General features: G+C 32.1%; 1 protein-coding gene across 1 annotated transcript; it reads left to right on the forward strand.

The window, feature by feature from the left end:
• The first annotated feature begins 13,574 nt into the window (after positions 1-13,574).
• On the forward strand, positions 13,575-18,139 carry LOC125189171 (protein ORANGE, chloroplastic-like). The gene is made up of 8 exons (XM_048086426.1): positions 13,575-13,849; positions 13,958-14,072; positions 14,182-14,298; positions 14,397-14,483; positions 15,269-15,345; positions 15,916-16,043; positions 16,692-16,828; positions 17,736-18,139. Exons 1-8 carry the CDS (start codon positions 13,677-13,679, stop codon positions 17,811-17,813), a joined length of 912 nt encoding a protein of 303 aa, XP_047942383.1. The 5' UTR covers positions 13,575-13,676; the 3' UTR covers positions 17,814-18,139.
• Positions 18,140-19,644: the final 1,505 nt, after the last annotated feature.

Below are 19,644 nucleotides of genomic sequence, written 5' to 3' on the forward strand. Positions count from 1 at the left end.
TGCTTAATCACTTTATGTTTAATGACTGTGTGCTAGCGACCTTCTATTTATAGGTATACTCAAGGAGATTAATGAGTGGAGTTGGGATTAAGTGGGTTTAATGAATCGGAGAGGGAATAAAATATAGAGGGTGATGTTTTTATTTTAAAAAATTGTAGTATTAATTTAAGTTAAACTTTGATAAAGGAAAACTTGTTGACGAAAGTTGTACTCATTCCATCCCATTAAGTGTAACATTTGTTATTTCGGTCCATCCCATAAAAGAGTCCAATATCATTTTTACCGAGTCCAATATCATTTTTACCATAAAAGGTAAGTAGCTCTAACATTCTACTAACTCACTTCACTCTCATTTTATTATAAAATCAATATAAATAGTTGGTTAAGTATTTCACTAACTTTTCTAACCTACTATTCTTTACATTTCTTAAAACCGGTGCCTACAACAAATGTGACTCATATTGTGGGACCGAGGGAGTAGTATTTTATCGTCATAAAATTTTATAAAATAATAATTAAATAAATATTCTCTCTGTCTCATTAAAAATGAAACGTTTCCTAAAATAGAAACATCTCTATCTCTACTTTTTCATATCTTTCTTACTTTACTCTCTCTTCATTAACTCACAAAACAACACTACATAAAATCCGTGTCGATTCCGAAATGTTGTATATTTAATGGGACGGAGGAAGTATTATTATTACAAGAAAATAAATTATTTATTTTAACTACACTTTGGGCTTCCTCGTTAGCTAGCTAATTTCTTGAGTTGTAGTGCTTAGTTATTGTGATGTTTGTAGCTAATTTCCCATGATCCCATCCCCTAATTTAAAACAAGTTAGAACCAGAAAAAAAAAGAAAGAATAAATTTGGGATAGGCCGGTTGGTGTATTTAGTCATCACTGTTTTAACCAGCAACAATTAAAGAACGTTGATTTTATTTGCTTCACTAAGTATGTACTATACTATCTTTTACTTGGATAGCAGATAAACTAACAAAAAAATGGAAGTTGGAAACCAAATAGCTATAAATTCAAATGCAAATATTGATTTTATCTCTTAACTAATTTTCTACTTATAAGTTCAACTTTTTTCCATGTCCATTATAATTTTGAGTAAATCATAATTTTATATCTCCTTTATTTCTTCATTTGGAAAGGTTGAGAATTCATAAAGCTATATTTCTGAACAAATATATAAATCACCTGATTAATAAATAAATAAATAATCGACAAAGTACACTAATCCTTATATCAACAAATTAAAAAAAGAGCGTGGATGGGAGCTGCGGTAACCTTGAGATCACGGATTCAAATAGTATATAATTGTATATAATGATCAAAATTGTATATAATGATCTCACTGTCCGATGAAAAAATGATCACACACTTGATGTAATATAAGAAAAAATATGAAATACTCCCTCCTCCGTCCATGAATAAGAGTCTCGTTTTTCCATTTAAGTCCGTCCGCGAATAGGAGTCCCGATTCTTTTTTTACTATAAATGGTGGTAATAGGGTCTCACATTCCACTAACTCATTTCACTCACATTTCATTTAAAACTAATATAAACAAGTGTGACTCATATTCCACAAACTTTTTTCCACCCACTTTTCTTAGCATTTCCTAAAACTCGTGCCGCCAAGAAATGAGACTCCTGATGGCCGACGAAGGAAATATGAAATAATTACCATATAAAATAGATTTTTTTATTCGAGAAATGACAAAGAATGAATTTGAAATAAGACCATTAATTGCTAAAATCGTAAACTTTAGCCATATTTAAAATTTTATGGAAACATATAATTTGGTTTCAAAAATCATGAAATTAGGTATTGTAGTAAATATCCATGAATTTGAGGAAAACTGAATTCATTATAAATTCACCAAAATTTTACAACCAAATTTTAAGTTGGTGAAAAATATCAACTTTTGACCAAAATTTATGATTTCATGCCCAATATACCCATCTCATATATACACAATTATAAGATATTATTTGAGTAAAAGAAGTGCGATTTTTAGATTATTTGAGGAGGGAATTCCTACAAAATTTCTCCTCAGAATATATATAAAAAACATGGAGTACTCTCTCCATCCCATATATAATAGATTTCATAATACTTTCTTTTTCAATTTGTTCCACAAAAGACCTCATATTTCCTTTTTTTTAGAAAAAGTTTCTCGCATATTAATCTAAATATATATACTACTATTTTCTCTGTTCACTTAACACACAAAAAAACATCTCCTGAAATCCCGTATCATTTTCCAAGTGTGTCATCTATTATGAGATGGATGGAGTATTTATAATTAATTAGATCGATTGCGGTTAAGGCTCACAAACAAATGATTAAAACAGACATCATTTGTTAGCACCAAATAAACGTTGAAAAAGAGGTTAAGACTTAGAAGCGTAACGTTTTCTAAGAAATCATGAGATTATTAATGGGTTCAGTTTGGGGTAAAAGAAAGGGTTTATGTTTCCGTTTTTGTTATTGATTGATGTGTTTGATAGTTAGTTATGGTAGGTTGAATTTGGTTAATCAATTGTGTTTGAACCAATTCGTTGCTTACATAGGTAGCAAACCAGGATTAATAATGTGGAAATGGTTGCTCAAAGAATCATGGGAAATCATCTCGAGGCAACACTTATTAGCAAGATCTAGACTGGGATGAATTTTTCTAAAACGAACAATATCATATACACTAATGTTTGTTCAGATATGCATTGTTAATCTTCATTGGTGGTGTTCGGTTTCCTTAATAAAATAATATCAAGATACAATCTAGGATTAAGTTTGTGAGATTATTTTAGTCATAGGGGGTTAGCTATGACTAATTATCTTATGATTATTCATCTAGGATTAAATTATGAGATTGAATCGCATGAACCAAACACACTACATATTTAATCCGAGATACAATCTTACAAATCGAACACTCCCTAGTATTCCCGGCTAATTAGTAAATATGTATAATATTCTTCTCATCGGATGTAAATGTATAAGCGTGTTATCATAGGAATTTGAAATTATTATTCAGTTGCACTAATACAACGTAAGAAATCAACCTTACTTACTAAGTATATAATCTAAACAACACTACTACGATTTAGTGCTAAAGCAATCATGATGCAGCTATAAGCCTATAACTTTTCGATCCATTATTTGGTTAATTAAAGACAAAAAACATCTCATTTCAACCTTTTTATCATGTTCAATTTAATTTTAATCTTAATCGAACACGACAAGGTTTTATAAGTAATGATGCCGATTTAGTGACCTCGGCTTTTGATGCAACCATGTCAATGTAACTTGGAAGTAAAATATAATGAAGTAGAAAGTTCAATTAATGCCTGCGTTTTCTGCATCGCTGCAATTAAAAGCATGTGAGCTATCTTTGGAGGAACCTGCAACTTGTGTGTGGTGCCTGCTATTGGAGAGAAGAGAAGTAGGAGTAATAGATAAATTAATGCTATGAATTCAAACAAAATAAAATAAAATAAAAGGAGATCGTTGAGACTAAGATTTGGATTGGAAATGAGTGGTGGTCACGCACAAACTGTAATTTATTTATTGCAATACATGGTCCGAATGTCGTCAACAACATGGATAGGAGGAATGAATTATATTTTTCGGCCCAATAGGGTATCGACACGTGTTGGAACAGTGACGAGAAAACACACCTCCAAGTCTCCAACTGAACTGAATGGTGCTACTCACGTTAGTCAGGTATGGGGGGCCGCTTCTAGTGCCGGTTTCACTATATATAGTTTGTTCAAATATTAAAATTTATTAATTTAGGATTCAAATTTACACAAGATTCACAATTTCACCTTTATTAATTGACAAATTTTTTTGTTACTTTCGTTTTTATCTGAAGCTATGGGATCTTCATCATTTCACTACATATATAGTAAAAATTACATTCACTTTTATTGCATTGTGAGAAATGAAAATGACAAAAATATTCAAAATTACATAGGTGATGAAAAACAACGAATTTGTTTTATACTTATTATAAGATCTTTAGGATGTTTATAGGTCAAGAAATATAAGGAGGCAAAATTTGTTTAACAGGGTATTCTTTGTAAGGATTCAGCTTAGCACATGTTTGGTAGCGTAGATAACTCATCTAGGGATAAATTCTATTAATAAAAATGACAATTTTTTTTTAACATAGTATTCTTTGTAGGGATTCAGCTTAGCACATGTTTGGTAGCGTATATAACTCATCCAGAAATAGAATTGTATGAACAAAAATGACATTTGTTCATATAATTTTATTCCTAGATGAATTGATTAACTTGAGTGTGCTCACAAATTAGACGTTTAATTATTATGATTAGTCTTTACTAAAGTTCTATGTCTATTCTTATATTATAGTATTTGGTTGTCTTTTTTTCTGAAATAGTTAGATCGTGGCAACGTATCTTGACCTCTTTCTAGAGTATTAAAATTACATTGTAACTCGATTGTTTAATTGTCCAGCTATAAATATCTCACGATTATATATTTCATCTCCCCGTTTGACTACTTAATTCTAGATAAATGCATTTTGTATTATCCATTTTAGAAGAACTACAAATATTGAACCTTCAATTCTGGGTCTTAGACTAGAATGCATTAAATTCCAGATCTATAGATGTGGCAAGATCGAGCCAATTATTTTATCACATGCCAATTTATTATTCAAATGATTAGGACAATTTCTATTTATCACGCGAATTTGATTCTATTTGTAATTTTCGAAACCAAAACCTTTAAAATATTGCAAAGGACTTTAAAGTCCTAGTTGTTTGATCCATCTAAAATCAAACAAACCCCTTTAATGGACTTTCGAAAAAATGAATACTTTCTCCGTCCCCTTAAAATGAAAATTTTGAAAATGAAAATTTTTAATGCAATATTGGTAATGCTAGCTCGAGAAAGAAAGAAAAGATAATTTAAATATTGTTAGTGAAAAATAAGAGAAGAATTTTTTTTTATAAAAATAGAAATAAACTATAGTTTTTGTAGAACAAACTAAAATGGTTCAAATGGAGTATTTATTTTTGGGACGAGTTTCACAAAAACAGTTTCCAGCATTTTTGTTGTCAAGAAAAGAGTTTCTAAACTCGCACTGTGCTACTGGGCTTAGCCCTAAATATGAACTTGCATATCTATCGGGAATATAATAAGGCAGAACACATTCTTAGGTCCTTATACTTTAATCAAAATGTTCATTAGATCCTCGTACAATTTTTTCATTTTAATCAGTCCTTATACCTTTCTCATAAATTTCATCACATCCTCATACAATTTTTTCGTTTTAGTAGGTCCTTCTACTTTGATTATAACTTTTATTAGGTCCTTATACAATTGTTTATTTTAAGATATTCTTTTACTTTTATTTTATATAATAATTTATATTTAATTAAATTTAATGAACCTTTTAATTTTATTATTTAACTTATCTTATGATTATAAATATTCAGGGGGACGTATCTTTCAATATAAATATAAATAATCAATTGAAAATTTGGGTAGTTATTCTAAAAAAAAACTTCGATTTTAATCTTCAATCATCACGGTTAATCTTTTTATTATTCTCTACAACTTATTGAGTTTATTGGATAACAAGATGATATTATCTTTATAGACTATGCTAAGTTAAATAATGGAATATTAAAAAGTTCATTAAGTTAAATTGAATTTAGATTATTATTCAAGATAAATGTAAAAAGTCCCTAAAATAGAGATTGTACAAGGACCTAATGAAAGTTATGATAAAAGAAAGTATAAGGACCTACTAAAACGAAAAATTGTACGAGGACCTGATAAAAATATTGTGAAAAGTATAAGGACCTATTAAAACGAAAAAATTGTACAAGGACCTAGTGAACATTTTGACTAAAGTATAAGGACCTAAGAATGTATTTTGCCATATAATAAAGATAAACTTAATGTTACGTTGGCCTCAAGCCCAAAACACATACTCCATTTTTATTATGTGCCACTTTTAGTCTATGTTTATCATTATATCAAAATATCTGATATATTTTAACTGCGCTAAGGAGGTTAATTTGTATTCCTGAATATGCTAATCTTAGTGTCTCAACTAAAATTAAGGGACGTAAAATAAAGGGATCAAGATGTAATGGACAATTGTATCATCAATTTAAAAGTGTCTTCTTTGCGCCATCAATTTTGGCCATTTTTCAAAATTTTCAATGAAAGTAATTGCGTCTCAAATCCTGTGTCTTTACAGGACAATAATAATAGTAATAATAAGTTTGATAGTTATGTCAAATACATGTCTTGTAGGAGTATAAAAATTGACATATTGCTCTAAAATTAAAATAAAAGGTCAAGGGCTATAGATATTTTGTACCCTGATAAATTCAATTACTCCAAATATATCATGGTGCTTTGTTAATTCATGATATGTTTTCTAATAGTTTTCAAAAGTTACACATTAATTAGTAGCTAGTAAACTAAAAATATCAGTTGACTTCCTTTGAAATCTTTTACTACTCCCCTTTCCTTTCGTTTTGAGAAACATGAATGCTTATCAATAAAGATTCACATTATTGGTCCAATGAAATGATTTTACTAGTGCTTTGTTTTACTCGATCTATTTTATGAATGCCTTGTTATAATCCTACATGCTTTTAGTGACACAAGGTATCTCATGATGTATATATAGATAAGGAACGCTTATGTTTTTTGAGCAATAATGTTATAGTATATTCTTATTATATTTATGAAATTATTCAGCAACTAAACGCGTTAAGCAGTAACTAGAGAAGAACAATTTAAAATTAAGCAGTAACTATGGATTAGGGTTTTTAGGGGCTGTAACTAAACACGGTACCTTAGCTTGGTTTGTTTAGGCATTAATTCAAGCTCGATTTCGAACATGTTGGTGAACCCCTCGACTGGTGCACGCTTAGGCTCGAGGATCGGCTCGAGATACATCGATTCAAGGCCTGAGCACCGAACTAAACGATTGAATTTGGATCATTCATTTTCAAGTTAAATTATATACTACTATAAATTTAGAAAATTAGGGCTCCAAAATATTCAATTATCTATAGATTTACAAAACTAATCGAGATATTGATCAATTAGATTTTGCATAGAATCTCATAAGATATTCATTAATAAGAACACATAAGCTGCCTTTCATACACACTGTTTCTTTCCCAATCAACTACAAATTCTCACACTCAAACACACAAACATAACAAGTCTTATAATAGCATCACACATGATGTCACACTAGATAATTAAACCATATAGAGTTCACTTATGCAATTAATTATCATGTTCAACCGTGCTTGTTTTTGCCGCCAGCAGTTGATGGCGAGTTGCCTCCGCTGCCACTTCCGTGACCGCCTCCGCGAGCGCTACCACTGCCGGTACCATAGCCATATCCGGACCCCGAGCCAGACCCTGATCCGTATCCGAAACCGTACCCCCTTGCAAACCCGTTAGGAGACTTACCCGATCCCGATCCGTAGCCCCACCCGGATGTTGGGCTGGAGCCCCACGACCATCTATAGTCCCAACTCGGGCCGTGGGCTGCTCCGCTGCCTCCGGTCGGAGCCTCCATCATCCGCCGTCCACAACAATTGGTGGAAGCTAAGAGGAGAAGAAGAAGGACTAGTGTAACATGGAAAATTGTTGTACGCATTGTGACTTTATTTGATCTATTGTGTTAGGCGATTGAATGAGGCAAGCACTAGCTATATATATAGTGGTGGTAATAATTGTGTTGATGTATACAAATGTTAAAAGGGATGTAGTAATAAAATAAACTCTGAATATTGTATAAATTCACATGGATTATTTAAAAATATCAACACATGATAAAATAAAAGCAACAAAAAATGTTAATGGTATCAACGGTTGATGCTGTGTTGACAATCTGTTGACATTTTTTGTTGTTGTTATTTTGTCATTAGTTGAAATTTTAACGATCTAGATCATAATTAGGAGTTTGTATAATATATATAGTTTACATTTTATCACTATCCAATATTAAAATGTGTGTATAGATATTAAATGGAAAAACAATACTCTCCTGTCCCTTATAATTTGTCACCATTTGGTCCAATAAGGGATTTAAGAAATATAATAGAAAGTTAGTTGAAAAAATTAGTGGCATATGAGTTTTATTTTTATATATTAGTTTTATAATAAAATGTGAGTGAGAATGAGTTAGTGGAATGTGAGGTCTACTATCTATAAAAAATAAAAATAAAAAGTGATAAATATTTAGGAACGGATAAAAATAAAAATAACTGATAAATTTTTTGGAACGGATAGGATAGAAAAAAGTGAACCACTAGAGATGTTGGGGTTGGGGGTGCACTTGTCGAAAAGGAGTAGATTTCCCCCACGATATTTATAATGTGTATCGCCACACATGATTTGCACCACCGCCAATTCGATAAATTATTCTCTAAACCAATGCTTTAGGAATTAAATGGTCCCATCAAGAAATAATATATTGTTAGATTTTGAGATTTTAGCGTGTGATTAGAATAAACTACTGTAGTTGATTATCACCAAAGGGATAACTAGTTATTTGCGCGTTGATATTTTGAAACAATTACTGGTTTTTCCGTCTGTTATTTAAGAAATGGTATGTGAACTGCATTCTTATGAACTTACTTATCTATAGCAATGATATTTATATAGTATTTCGTAACGACTCAGTCTCCAAAATAATGAATTAGGTGAGAATCCAAATTATATTTGAAAATAAGTCAGCACATTGTTATATTAATTCTTAATTTTCAAGTTTACATGACTAAATTAATTAACCGAAAGATATTATGGCTAGTACACTACTCCTTCTATACTACTCAAGATGGTCACATTCTTGAGTTAAACAAAATTTTAGAAAAAGTTAGTTAGTGTAGAAAATAGAGAGAAAAGATAGTTGGATGTTTTAACAATACCCGAGATTTAAAAATTGAAATAAGATATGTGTATCATTTTATAAATAAAGTACACTCATTATACTTTCACAATTTAGCAATTGAAAAAATATGTTCGTCACTTTCCGAAATGCAAATATGTTCTTCATTTTTAAATTATGCCGAAAATACCAAAAATGATAATATGAGATATTTTATCTCAATGGTTGATTTTTTGATCCAATGAATCATTTTGGTATTTCATTATGCATTATAGAGGTGATATGTCTATACTTTCACAAACATTCATCCGTTGGATCTTAATCTGTATTGTCCAAATTTGTTAAACCCAGGTCACATCTTTATGTATGTGAATTTGCATCAGCGGGGTATAGTTGAAAAATGAAAAGAACATCATCTTGAATGGTATATTTGCCATATTGGTGGAGAAACGAAAGAAAATATCTATAAGAATTGTTGTACTGTACTGACTTGTTTATTATTCCATGATCTATTACTCTTTAAATAGAGTATTATAAGTATGTGTACATGGTAAGAATTACAATATGGAATACGATCAATTCTATTCTATGGTGTGATCAAACTATTCTTGGACTAAAAATTATGATTTTTTATTATGATTTCTTTTACTTTTCTAACACCCGTCTTGAGTTAAGTTGCGGTGGAATTACCAAAACTCAACTTGCCAAGTACATTGATAAGATTTCTCGCATTGACTGTTTCGATGTGAATATCTGCCAATTGATCTTCAGATCGAACAAATGTTTAACTCCACAACTCCACTTTTGATGTTCTCCTTGATAAAAAGTGTCTATCAACTTCCATTCCACGTGTTTAGTTCGATCATGTTGTACTGGGTTTTCTGACATACTAATAGTTGTCTTTTTATCACATCCTCTTCTCTAAAGTCAATTCAATCTTCCTCAACAGAATCTCCATCAATCCACTCTTGATTCCCCAAAATTTTTCCTCAACGCTTGACAACGGGAACATTTTGTGTTTCTTACTCATCCCCGTCACCAAGTTACCTTCAACAAAAATGAGTTTCCTCTCGTTGATCTTCGACCAATCGGATTGCTTTCCCAATCTGCGTCAGTATACTGATGAACTCCTCGATGCTCGTACTTCATGAATATTACACCAAGTCCAACTGTTCCTTTGGGGATATCTGACAATTCTAAGCGCATCTCCATAGTGATCATTATGCGGTCAGTGCATGAACTGACTTACAGCATCTCTGATTGCATAAGCAATATCAGGTCTGATGTGGGATAATTATATGAGCTTCCCAACAAGACGTTTATATCTTCTTTGACCTGTCAACTTTGCACTCTCTATAGTCTGCAACCCATAATTTATTTATTTATTTTATATTAAATAAACTCCTAAGTCTTTGATCTCGAACTCTTGGAATAGGTTCTTCTTGAGCACTATTTTTTTTTCTCTCTCTCTCTTTTTCTTATTTTATCAATTTACCATTAAAACTTGTGTCGTCCATAAATGAGACTATTTTTGTGATCATAGAAAGTATCAAGAATATTTTTCGTGATCACGAGGAGTATCAGAGATGAGTCGATCTCAACCGATAATTTCCACAAAAGATGTATCCATGAGTGGTGGGGAGTAGGATGCCTATATTATAAATAAACATATGGATAAACGCGTGGGAAGCACTTAGAATGAATTGGGGACCTTATTTTTCCTTCAGTGTGGCAGCCCACAATTATTGGGCCCATAAAACCCAATCCTACTGTTCTACACTAATCATGCGTACATGGTTTTCCTCTCAAAACTTATTAAATGATATGTACTATAATAAATCTAAAATAGCAGAACTTATAGAGTTGACAACTGAAAAACACTATATCTGTTGCACTGATGTATTGCTTCTTCATTTAGTCCTTTATTTATAAATTTTACATGTTAGGTTAAAATGGGGCGTTAGAATCTTTTCTAATGTTTTAGCGTTGAATATTCGTACGAAGTATATATTTGGCAAATTGGCTTGGAAGATTTCTCACTCATAGTAATAAGAATTTTATTTTAATCCTCTCATATATTTTATTTGTGATATTTTATGTGGGGAGAATCCTTGCTCTCACGTCAAGTGGTATAGTGAACAGTTTAATGAGCCCAATAAAGTGGTTAAAGGAACATGCAAGATGGCCCATTTTGTCTTAGGCCCATCCCCAATTGGAATTACAGCTTCGTTTCCATGTGAGTTTCAATCTTCATTCTTCAATTGGCCCACGTCTAGTGAGAGAAACTAGGTCTGCTTATTCGGCCGGTTCCGGTTCTAACCGGACCGGTTGACCGGTTAACCAGTTTTAAATTTTCATAAATCCTAGAACCGGAACCGGAATCGGAACCGATCGGTTCCGGTTTGGAACCGGCCGGTTAAGAACCGGTCGATTCCGGTTCCGAACCGGAATCGATGTGTAATTTTAATCCGAATTTATTTATAATGTTAGATAGTTCGATACTAAAAAAATAATAAGCCAACATCTAGAAATATAACAAATAATACATAAAAAATCAAGTAAATACACAAAAGTACAAACCAACAATGCAATAATATTCATATATGGATAAGAGTGATGTCAAATGTAGTAGGTCGGACTAGTTTATGTTTACAATTTTTTAATAAAAAGTAGGAGTTCTAAACTTTAGCAATTTTTTTTAAAAATAAGTTTTAAAATTGAATTCCATTTCCCCTTTTTGGCTAAACAAATATTCAATGGAATTTCTAATATAACTAATTGATCTTGTTGTGACTTTTGGGTTTATAACGGAACAGTTAATAAATTATTCACAAACATGTTAAAATCGTATGTTAAATGAATTGTTACATATATTTGTTATAAAGTTAAATTTCTATCATATGAAATGATATTGTAATTGTATAAGTTCTTTTGGAAATTAAAAACAAACTTATGATATCCTACTCATTGTAGTTAGTTCATCAAAACATATATTTGTTATAAAGTTAAATTTCTATCATATGAAATGATATTGTAATTGTATAAGTTCTTTTGGAAATTAAAAACAAACTTATGATATCCTACTCATTGTAGTTAGTTCATCAAAAATTGATTGGGGAAATAATTGTAGATTCAAAGTATCACGGTTTAAACATTTTAAATACTTCAGAAACAGAGCTCGCAAATCTAACACTTTTTAAATCTAAAAATCACTCAATGTTTCAAATTATTTTATTTTAATTCAAAATTAATTCAATTAAATTAGATTTATTAGTATATTTAATTATAAAAAAATAAAATTATAATCCGGTTCCCGGTTAGGAACCGGAACCGACCGATTCCGAACCGGAACCGGTTTTATTTAAAAAGTTGGAACCGGTACCGGAACCGAAATCGGAAAATTCGATTCCAGTTCCTTAATTAACCGGTCGGTTCCGGTTCTGATTCCGGTTAACCGAGAACCGGAGAACCATTTAAACACCCCTAAGAGATACGATACACCATACTCCTTCCATCCATAATTAAATATCCCACTTTTAAGAAATTATTTAACTTTATAAAATAAAATTGATAGAAAAAATTAGTGCAATATGAGACCTATTTTCATATATTATTTTTATAATAAAATGTTAATAGAATAAGTCAATGGAATGTATGGTTCACTTACCAAATATAATAAAAGTGAAATGAGATATTTATTATTGGAAAAAAAAAATGGGATATTCAACAGTGGTGAATGGAATATTATCATATGCGGGGCTTAACTGTGTGCTCAATATATTACTATTTGGAGTTGCAAATGTCAATGGCTTTATAAACATTGAAGTAATGTGAATTCATAATTTAAAAATCGACCTCACATACATAAAATATAAAGGTCGTGTATGCAATTGAATTCTTTATTGATGGTTCAATATACGTTGATTAATTAAAAATTAATAACGAAGACAGTCAAAGAGAAATTCGGAGAGTTGTTTAAAATCACAATAAATTTAAAATCGGTTAAGATATGAGTATTAATAATAAAGAAAACAAATCAATATCAAATGTTGATATTGATGCATTCGGTTATTAGAAGTCTTATTTTTTTGCGATGTTTTAAAAAGTGTTAAGAAAAGTAAGTGGAAAACTTTTCGGTACGAAGTTTAAGAAATGGATGATCGATGTATTAAGTAAAGAAATAAAAATGTAATAGAAAGTAGAGAAAATAAACTAGAAAGTGAATAAAGTAGAGAGAATAAAATAAAAGAGAGTAAAATAAGAATGACAACAAATGTTATCATATATAGAAATGACTCAACTACGAGGGAACTTTCAAAAATAGAAAAATAACTCAAATACGAGGAAAGGAAGGAAATATAACAAAAAATGAAGCGCGGGCAAAGGAAATATCTATATTCAATAATCAATAAAATCGATCCATAGCGGCTATAAATCCAAGATTATACTAGATCAAATTGTAACCACCCAACTTCATTTGGATCATATGCAAATTTGTATGCACTGACTTAATTACATATACGACGAATTCATAATTAAATGGAGTATGATGGAATTAACCAATATAATTAATTTGTTTTACACCTGTTAATATGTGAATCAGCAGAGTCGGACACGTGGCACCTAATATTCTGGTGGGAATCAGTTTAACTGAGTATGAGTTAGATGCTCTCGTTGACATTGGTGTCGCCATTCTCAAAAACCCTGATCTCATGAAATTACTCCTTCAATTACTTCCCCAAATTCATTCATAGGGAAAAGATGCTATGTTCTGGTCGAATTCTATCCATCTCTCACTCCACCGCGCCGTTTGATTCATCGGGATCGAGGCGGTTCCTCCACAGAAAGCTCCAACCCATCGTGAAATGGCCGTCCAAGGCGTCGGACGCAGGCTCCTCCTCATTTTCCGCATCCGATGATAAGACTTCCGTTCCGTAAGGGACACGAATTGAATTGTTTCTTCGTTTATTTGTTGTTCTGTTTTTTCAGTAATTGTTTTCTATTTTTTGTGATTGATTGAGATTTATTCTGATTTTCTGCAGGTTTTGCATAATAGAAGGACCCGAGACGGTTCAGGATTTCGCGAAAATGGAATTACAGGAGATTCAGGATAATATTCGAGGTCGGAGAAATAAGATATTTTTGCTAATGGAAGAGGTATGTTTATTTTGTTGAATTTAGCACCTTATATTCGTTATTTCATTTTCTGCTTGAAGCTGTGTAAAATTATTCAATGTATCTATGATACTTTCGCATAAATTGATAGGTTCGTCGGCTTAGAATACAGCAAAGGATTAAAAACACCGAGCTTGGGATTGTAAAAGAAGAGCAAGAAAATGAGCTTCCAAACTTCCCATCTTTCATTCCGTTTTTACCTCCTTTGGTAAACGCCTAATTTTGCATTGTCTTGTCTATTGCATTAACAGCTGAACCTATCTTCAGACAGTGGCATCTGATAATTGATAAGTATGTTCTGTGCAGAACTCCACAAACCTTAAGCAGTACTATGCTACTTGCTTTTCTCTTATAGCGGGGTTCATGCTTTTTGGTGGACTTCTAGCACCCACTGTAAGTTCTAAGGAATCTTGGAATACTACCACCCCACATTCATATCACCTTAATGTTTTTTTGGGCATTGTTAATATGCGTTGATCCTGCTAAAAGTTGTGAACCAGCTATAAACTCTATACAATGAAATCTTTCTAAATAAAATAACTGTATATATAGAAGGGAAGAGAGTCAATGTTATGTGGTATAGATCGGGAAAAGACATGTTTTTATTCATAATCGGGAAAAGGCACTTGCAACTTGTAATTATGTGACAACTCTTTATGCTATGATATTGTTTCTTTTTTCTTTTGACAAGTAAGAAGTCTATATGTACATAAATTTTCTTGTGAAGTGACCCTCCTGACCCCCACCCCAACAGGAACCCCTCCCATATAGATTCTTTTCTCTTGGAAGTGTGATTGTGAGCTCCTATTAGATTTGTTTCTCTAAGAATTCAAATGCACTTTCATCTTGACTTCTAGTTTGTGCATATAATTTATGCAGTGTTCCTTCCTGTATTATCTTCAGTTTAGTCTTACTCCAGTCAAGCATGCTATTTCCTTGTGTTTGGGACAATTGTTTTTCAGCAGTGTCCTCCAATAGAATTCTTTCACTTGCAATTTTTCACCATAAGTTTTATGTGAATTTCTTGATTCCCTTTCCATATGTTTTATGCATTTGTTATGCAACAACACTAAAATATGTCCATGTAGTATGATTCTTGTGACCCCCATTTGTGTAGTATTCTTCAACAGCCGGAATGGCTTCAAATCATTGTAATACCTTTTACTGCATATTTCCAGCTGGAGCTAAAACTTGGAATTGGAGGGACTTCATACAGTGATTTTATCAGTAGTATGCATCTTCCAATGCAGTTGAGGTATGGTTCGTGGATTCTTGATCACCTTATCAGTAGTTAGCATGTTTAGATGGTGCAGTGTGTTCCCCATGCTCTATATCTGGCTTTCCTTCTTCTTACTAGAGTTCATGATTAGTTTAGCTGTACGATCACATGAGCTGGTCATGGAGCCTAACTGCATGACAATATCAAGGAAAGAATATATGATCATTTAGTAATGTGACTACTGTATGTAAAATTTCTGTCTTTTCGTCCATGCTCGTATTTAAGAATTATTGGGCACTTTTGACTAGCATGTCTCTGCTAATAACTTCTGTGTAATAAATTGTCCAGTCTTAATAGCTGATCTTCTTTGTTAGTTAACATACCCTGGGGACTTTAGAGCTCTCTAAGATACTCATTTTCCTTCGTGAGGTTTTACCTACAATATTTATTTCTTTTTGTTTTGTTACTGCACAAGTGTAATCCACTGTTGGAAGGGTGAGTTTTCTTCAAATTGCTAATGTTTCTTTTTGTTGTTAATTTGGAGTTCAAAGCTTGGCTTCTGCTTCTAAGTTCTTACTGAGAGAGTTATCTCTATGAACTTTGCAGTGAAGTTGATCCCATTGTGGCTTCTTTCTCGGGTGGAGCAGTTGGAGTAATATCTGCTTTGATGGTGGTGGAGATAAACAATGTAAAGCTGCAGGAGCATAAGAGATGCAAGTACTGTCTCGGCACAGGTAGTAAATAGATGTCATCGGTGTTCATTATGTTACATACTACATGAGGAAGAAATCTTACTTTCAGTGTAGTATTGAGGACAGTGTAACATTTAACCACGTGATACTTTGGTAGGACTAATGCTTCTCTAGAGGGGGGAGGCGGGTGTGAGATATGATATTGACTCTATAAAGGATTGAGTATTAGAAGGTATATGGTCAAACAAGCTAAAGAAAATTTTAGTCCATCAACGTTTATTGTGGATTAGACTATTATTTTATGAATCTTAGCAAAGTATATAGCCTAATATAAAACACCTCCTCGAGGTTTATTACATCCAATAAAAGTGGAATGATACAGGGAAGATTGCTTACACAAATTATGAATTTTATGAGTGGATGTCAGTTGGCTTTTCATAGAACTCAAGAATATACAACATTCAATAAAAAGATAATTTCAACAAAAAAAAGGAGGGATGCTTTTTCTTAAGACTTTCTTCCCTGCACTACTTTGGTAAGCTGATTTTCCAGTTCAGCAGTACTTTGTGCAGTCAGCTACATTTATTTTCACAAAGTACCTTGTCCTGTTATTGGCAAGCAGCCTAAATTTCTATTTTCACAAAGTACCTTGTCCTATTGTTGGTGCTTATGAAATATGCTTTCTTACAGGATATCTTGCATGTGCTCGTTGTTCAAGTACTGGCTCTCTTGTTCTTATTGAACCAGTCTCAACGTATAATGGTGGGGATCAGCCATTGTCACCACCTAAGACAGAGAGGTGCTCCAATTGTTTGGGGGCAGGAAAGGTACGTTCATAGGGCTTCAGGTTGACATTGATATTCCCTTTTCTGATGACAGTGCCTTGTTTCTGTTATCAGATAGGGTAAATGGACTGCTTGAACAATAAAATGGTTCACAAAGGGTTGGCATTCTTGACCAAAAATATGTTACTAATTGTTAAGATAAGATAAGATAAACCCATTAGTTTAATGTTATAATCGTAGTATGCCTAGAATATATAGTGGAGGTCTGTGCATCTGCTTTATTTTGTCAAACGCATTAGATTCCCTTAAACCATTTATGTCAATCTCAAAAAATATCTGGTTTAGTTGTTAATATACTTTGAGGTTTGAAGTTAGTGGATTGCTATATTGTCAGATAGCTGACCAGAAGAATACAGATAATCAAAGAAGATGGATGTAAGAGATCGAATTCCGTCCAGACAACTAATATTCTGAGATGGACACTCTGGCACACCGAGCACAATGCATCCGCCTTAATTGAATCCTAGTCATGACAAATAAACACTAATTGGGGATTGATGAGCTCTAACAGAATTTAATTAGGGTGGTTGCACCCATATGATTTGGATGCACACTGAGTTATTCTCTTACTCCCTCCGTCCACTAATATAAGGCCAAGTTTGACCGCGCACGGAATGCAGTGGAGAGTGAATGGAAAGGGTTAGTGGAATGTGGGTCCTACTTTTATATATTAGTTTTATAATGAAATGTGACTGAAATAAAGTTAGTGGAATGTGAGGTCCATTACCAAAAGTAGTAAAAAAGCAAATGGGGCATTTATTGGTGGACGAACGAAAATAGAAAACTGAGACGTTTATTGTTGGACGGAGGGAGTATATTGCAAGTCATTACATAGGAAAGTTGGTGCTTGGACTTCCAAATGTAGTTTTTCTCATGCGTCTTTTTGCAGGTCATGTGCCCTACCTGTCTATGCACAGGGATGGCTATGGCGAGTGAGCATGATCCAAGGATTGACCCCTTCGACTGATTTTCTTGGCGGTATGACTGCTAAATTGTGAATCTTTTCATCCACCACAGTTTACCACATTTGATCCTAACGTTGTCTGAGATATATCTATCATTGAGTTAGGTGAGAGTCACAACCTGCATAGACTCTTTGGACTCAGTTGTAAAATATTGAACAATCTCTCGCATGAATTGAAAGATTAAAATCCTACCTTGTGAGTTTGACTACAAAATTTAGATACAAGCGTAATGACTATACATGTATGGTTGTTGCAACCGGAAACACATTATAACTCGTTGTATGTTTTGTACCTTTATACCTAATGTTCTGTTGTTTTTAACTTTAAATCCAACTTCACTTTTATTTTAAAGTAGTGTATTGTTCTATCTCAGAGTATCCATTCACCCGAAACTGATCTGCTTACATTTCTACTTCTGTATCAAATAGGAAATGATCCTCTGAATCATAGAACTACAACAAAATATAGGATCAACCAACATTTATCAAAGAGAACTTAACAAAAATCAACCCAAAAATTGACAGTCAACAAAACATAAAAGGTGTGTATAGTATAAACATGGATCTAAGCATAAATAAAATATTATTAACAAAAGGAAATCTTAAATTCTCACTAGTATATTTTCAAATTTGAGCTTTCTTGTAAACACCCTTTCCCTTGTTATCTACTTGCACCATTCTTCCTCCTCATCTTCTTGTTTTGCTGTAAGCACAAAATATAGCAAAGTTAACAGTAAAAGGCTGTCTAACTATTAAATTGATATATGCAAACTACATAACCAACAAACCTGGATACAAACCAATAAGTAAGGTACAAAAGTAGATTAAAATGCACAAAAAAGTTTTAAATGAGTATCAATAATATGAGAAATCAGAGGTCTGGACCTCATCCTCATATGATTCTTGTATCAATTTACTGGTTTCCATGAGTAAATTTTGTAGTGTATGTTTTTTCACCAATTCTTTTTACTAGCAAAGGTTTTAAAATAGTTCAAATATGTACAGAAGTAAAAGGAGTGTATGTATATTTATACTAGTTGTTCTCATGTGCGATGCATAGACTATATATAACAGTATTTAACTACAAAATACTGAATTGAATATTATACTATAAGATTAAGTAGAATGACATATAATTGATGAATACCTAATAAATTTATTCATTTTCATAAATAGTCAAAATGTATACTTATGGAAAAAGTAGAAAAAAAAATCTTTACATTTCTGATTACAACACAAAAAACAAAAATTTTGTTGTGGCAGAAAAGAATTATGTTATGACTAAAAATCAAGGTATTATTGTCGATGGCCTAATGCACCCTCCATAATTTCAATTCCGCATTTTACTCTTGTTACTATTGAATTGCAAATCAAACATGCCAATCAATTTTTTTTGCGGACTATCTTATTTAGTTTTTTTTAATGGAGTAATTAATAGTATCATTTTCCATCATTTACCATAATTTATTAACTTCGTACTCTCCGTCCCACTAAATATAAAATATTTATTTTTTAATAAGAGATTTTATATAGAGTTGTTGTGTGAGTTAAATGGACAGATGAAGTAAGAGAATACCTAAAAAAATATACTCATTTCATTTATTAATAAAACAGATGGAGTATTTAATTGATAATTTAAACAATAATTAATTGAAGTTTCATTTGCCTTCTTTGCCTTCAACCCTCAATTATCATTGTGTTAAATTTGAAAAATTAAAAAAATGATAAATATGATTTGTTAAACAATAGAGAAAATATGAAGCAACTAAGTTAAATATTAAAACCCAATATAGAGGTAATATGAAAATGAATTTGAAGAAAGTATGTGTGCAGT

This window comes from Salvia hispanica, chromosome 5 (assembly GCF_023119035.1).
Source record: "Salvia hispanica cultivar TCC Black 2014 chromosome 5, UniMelb_Shisp_WGS_1.0, whole genome shotgun sequence".
NCBI classification, from domain to species: Eukaryota; Viridiplantae; Streptophyta; class Magnoliopsida; order Lamiales; family Lamiaceae; genus Salvia; species Salvia hispanica.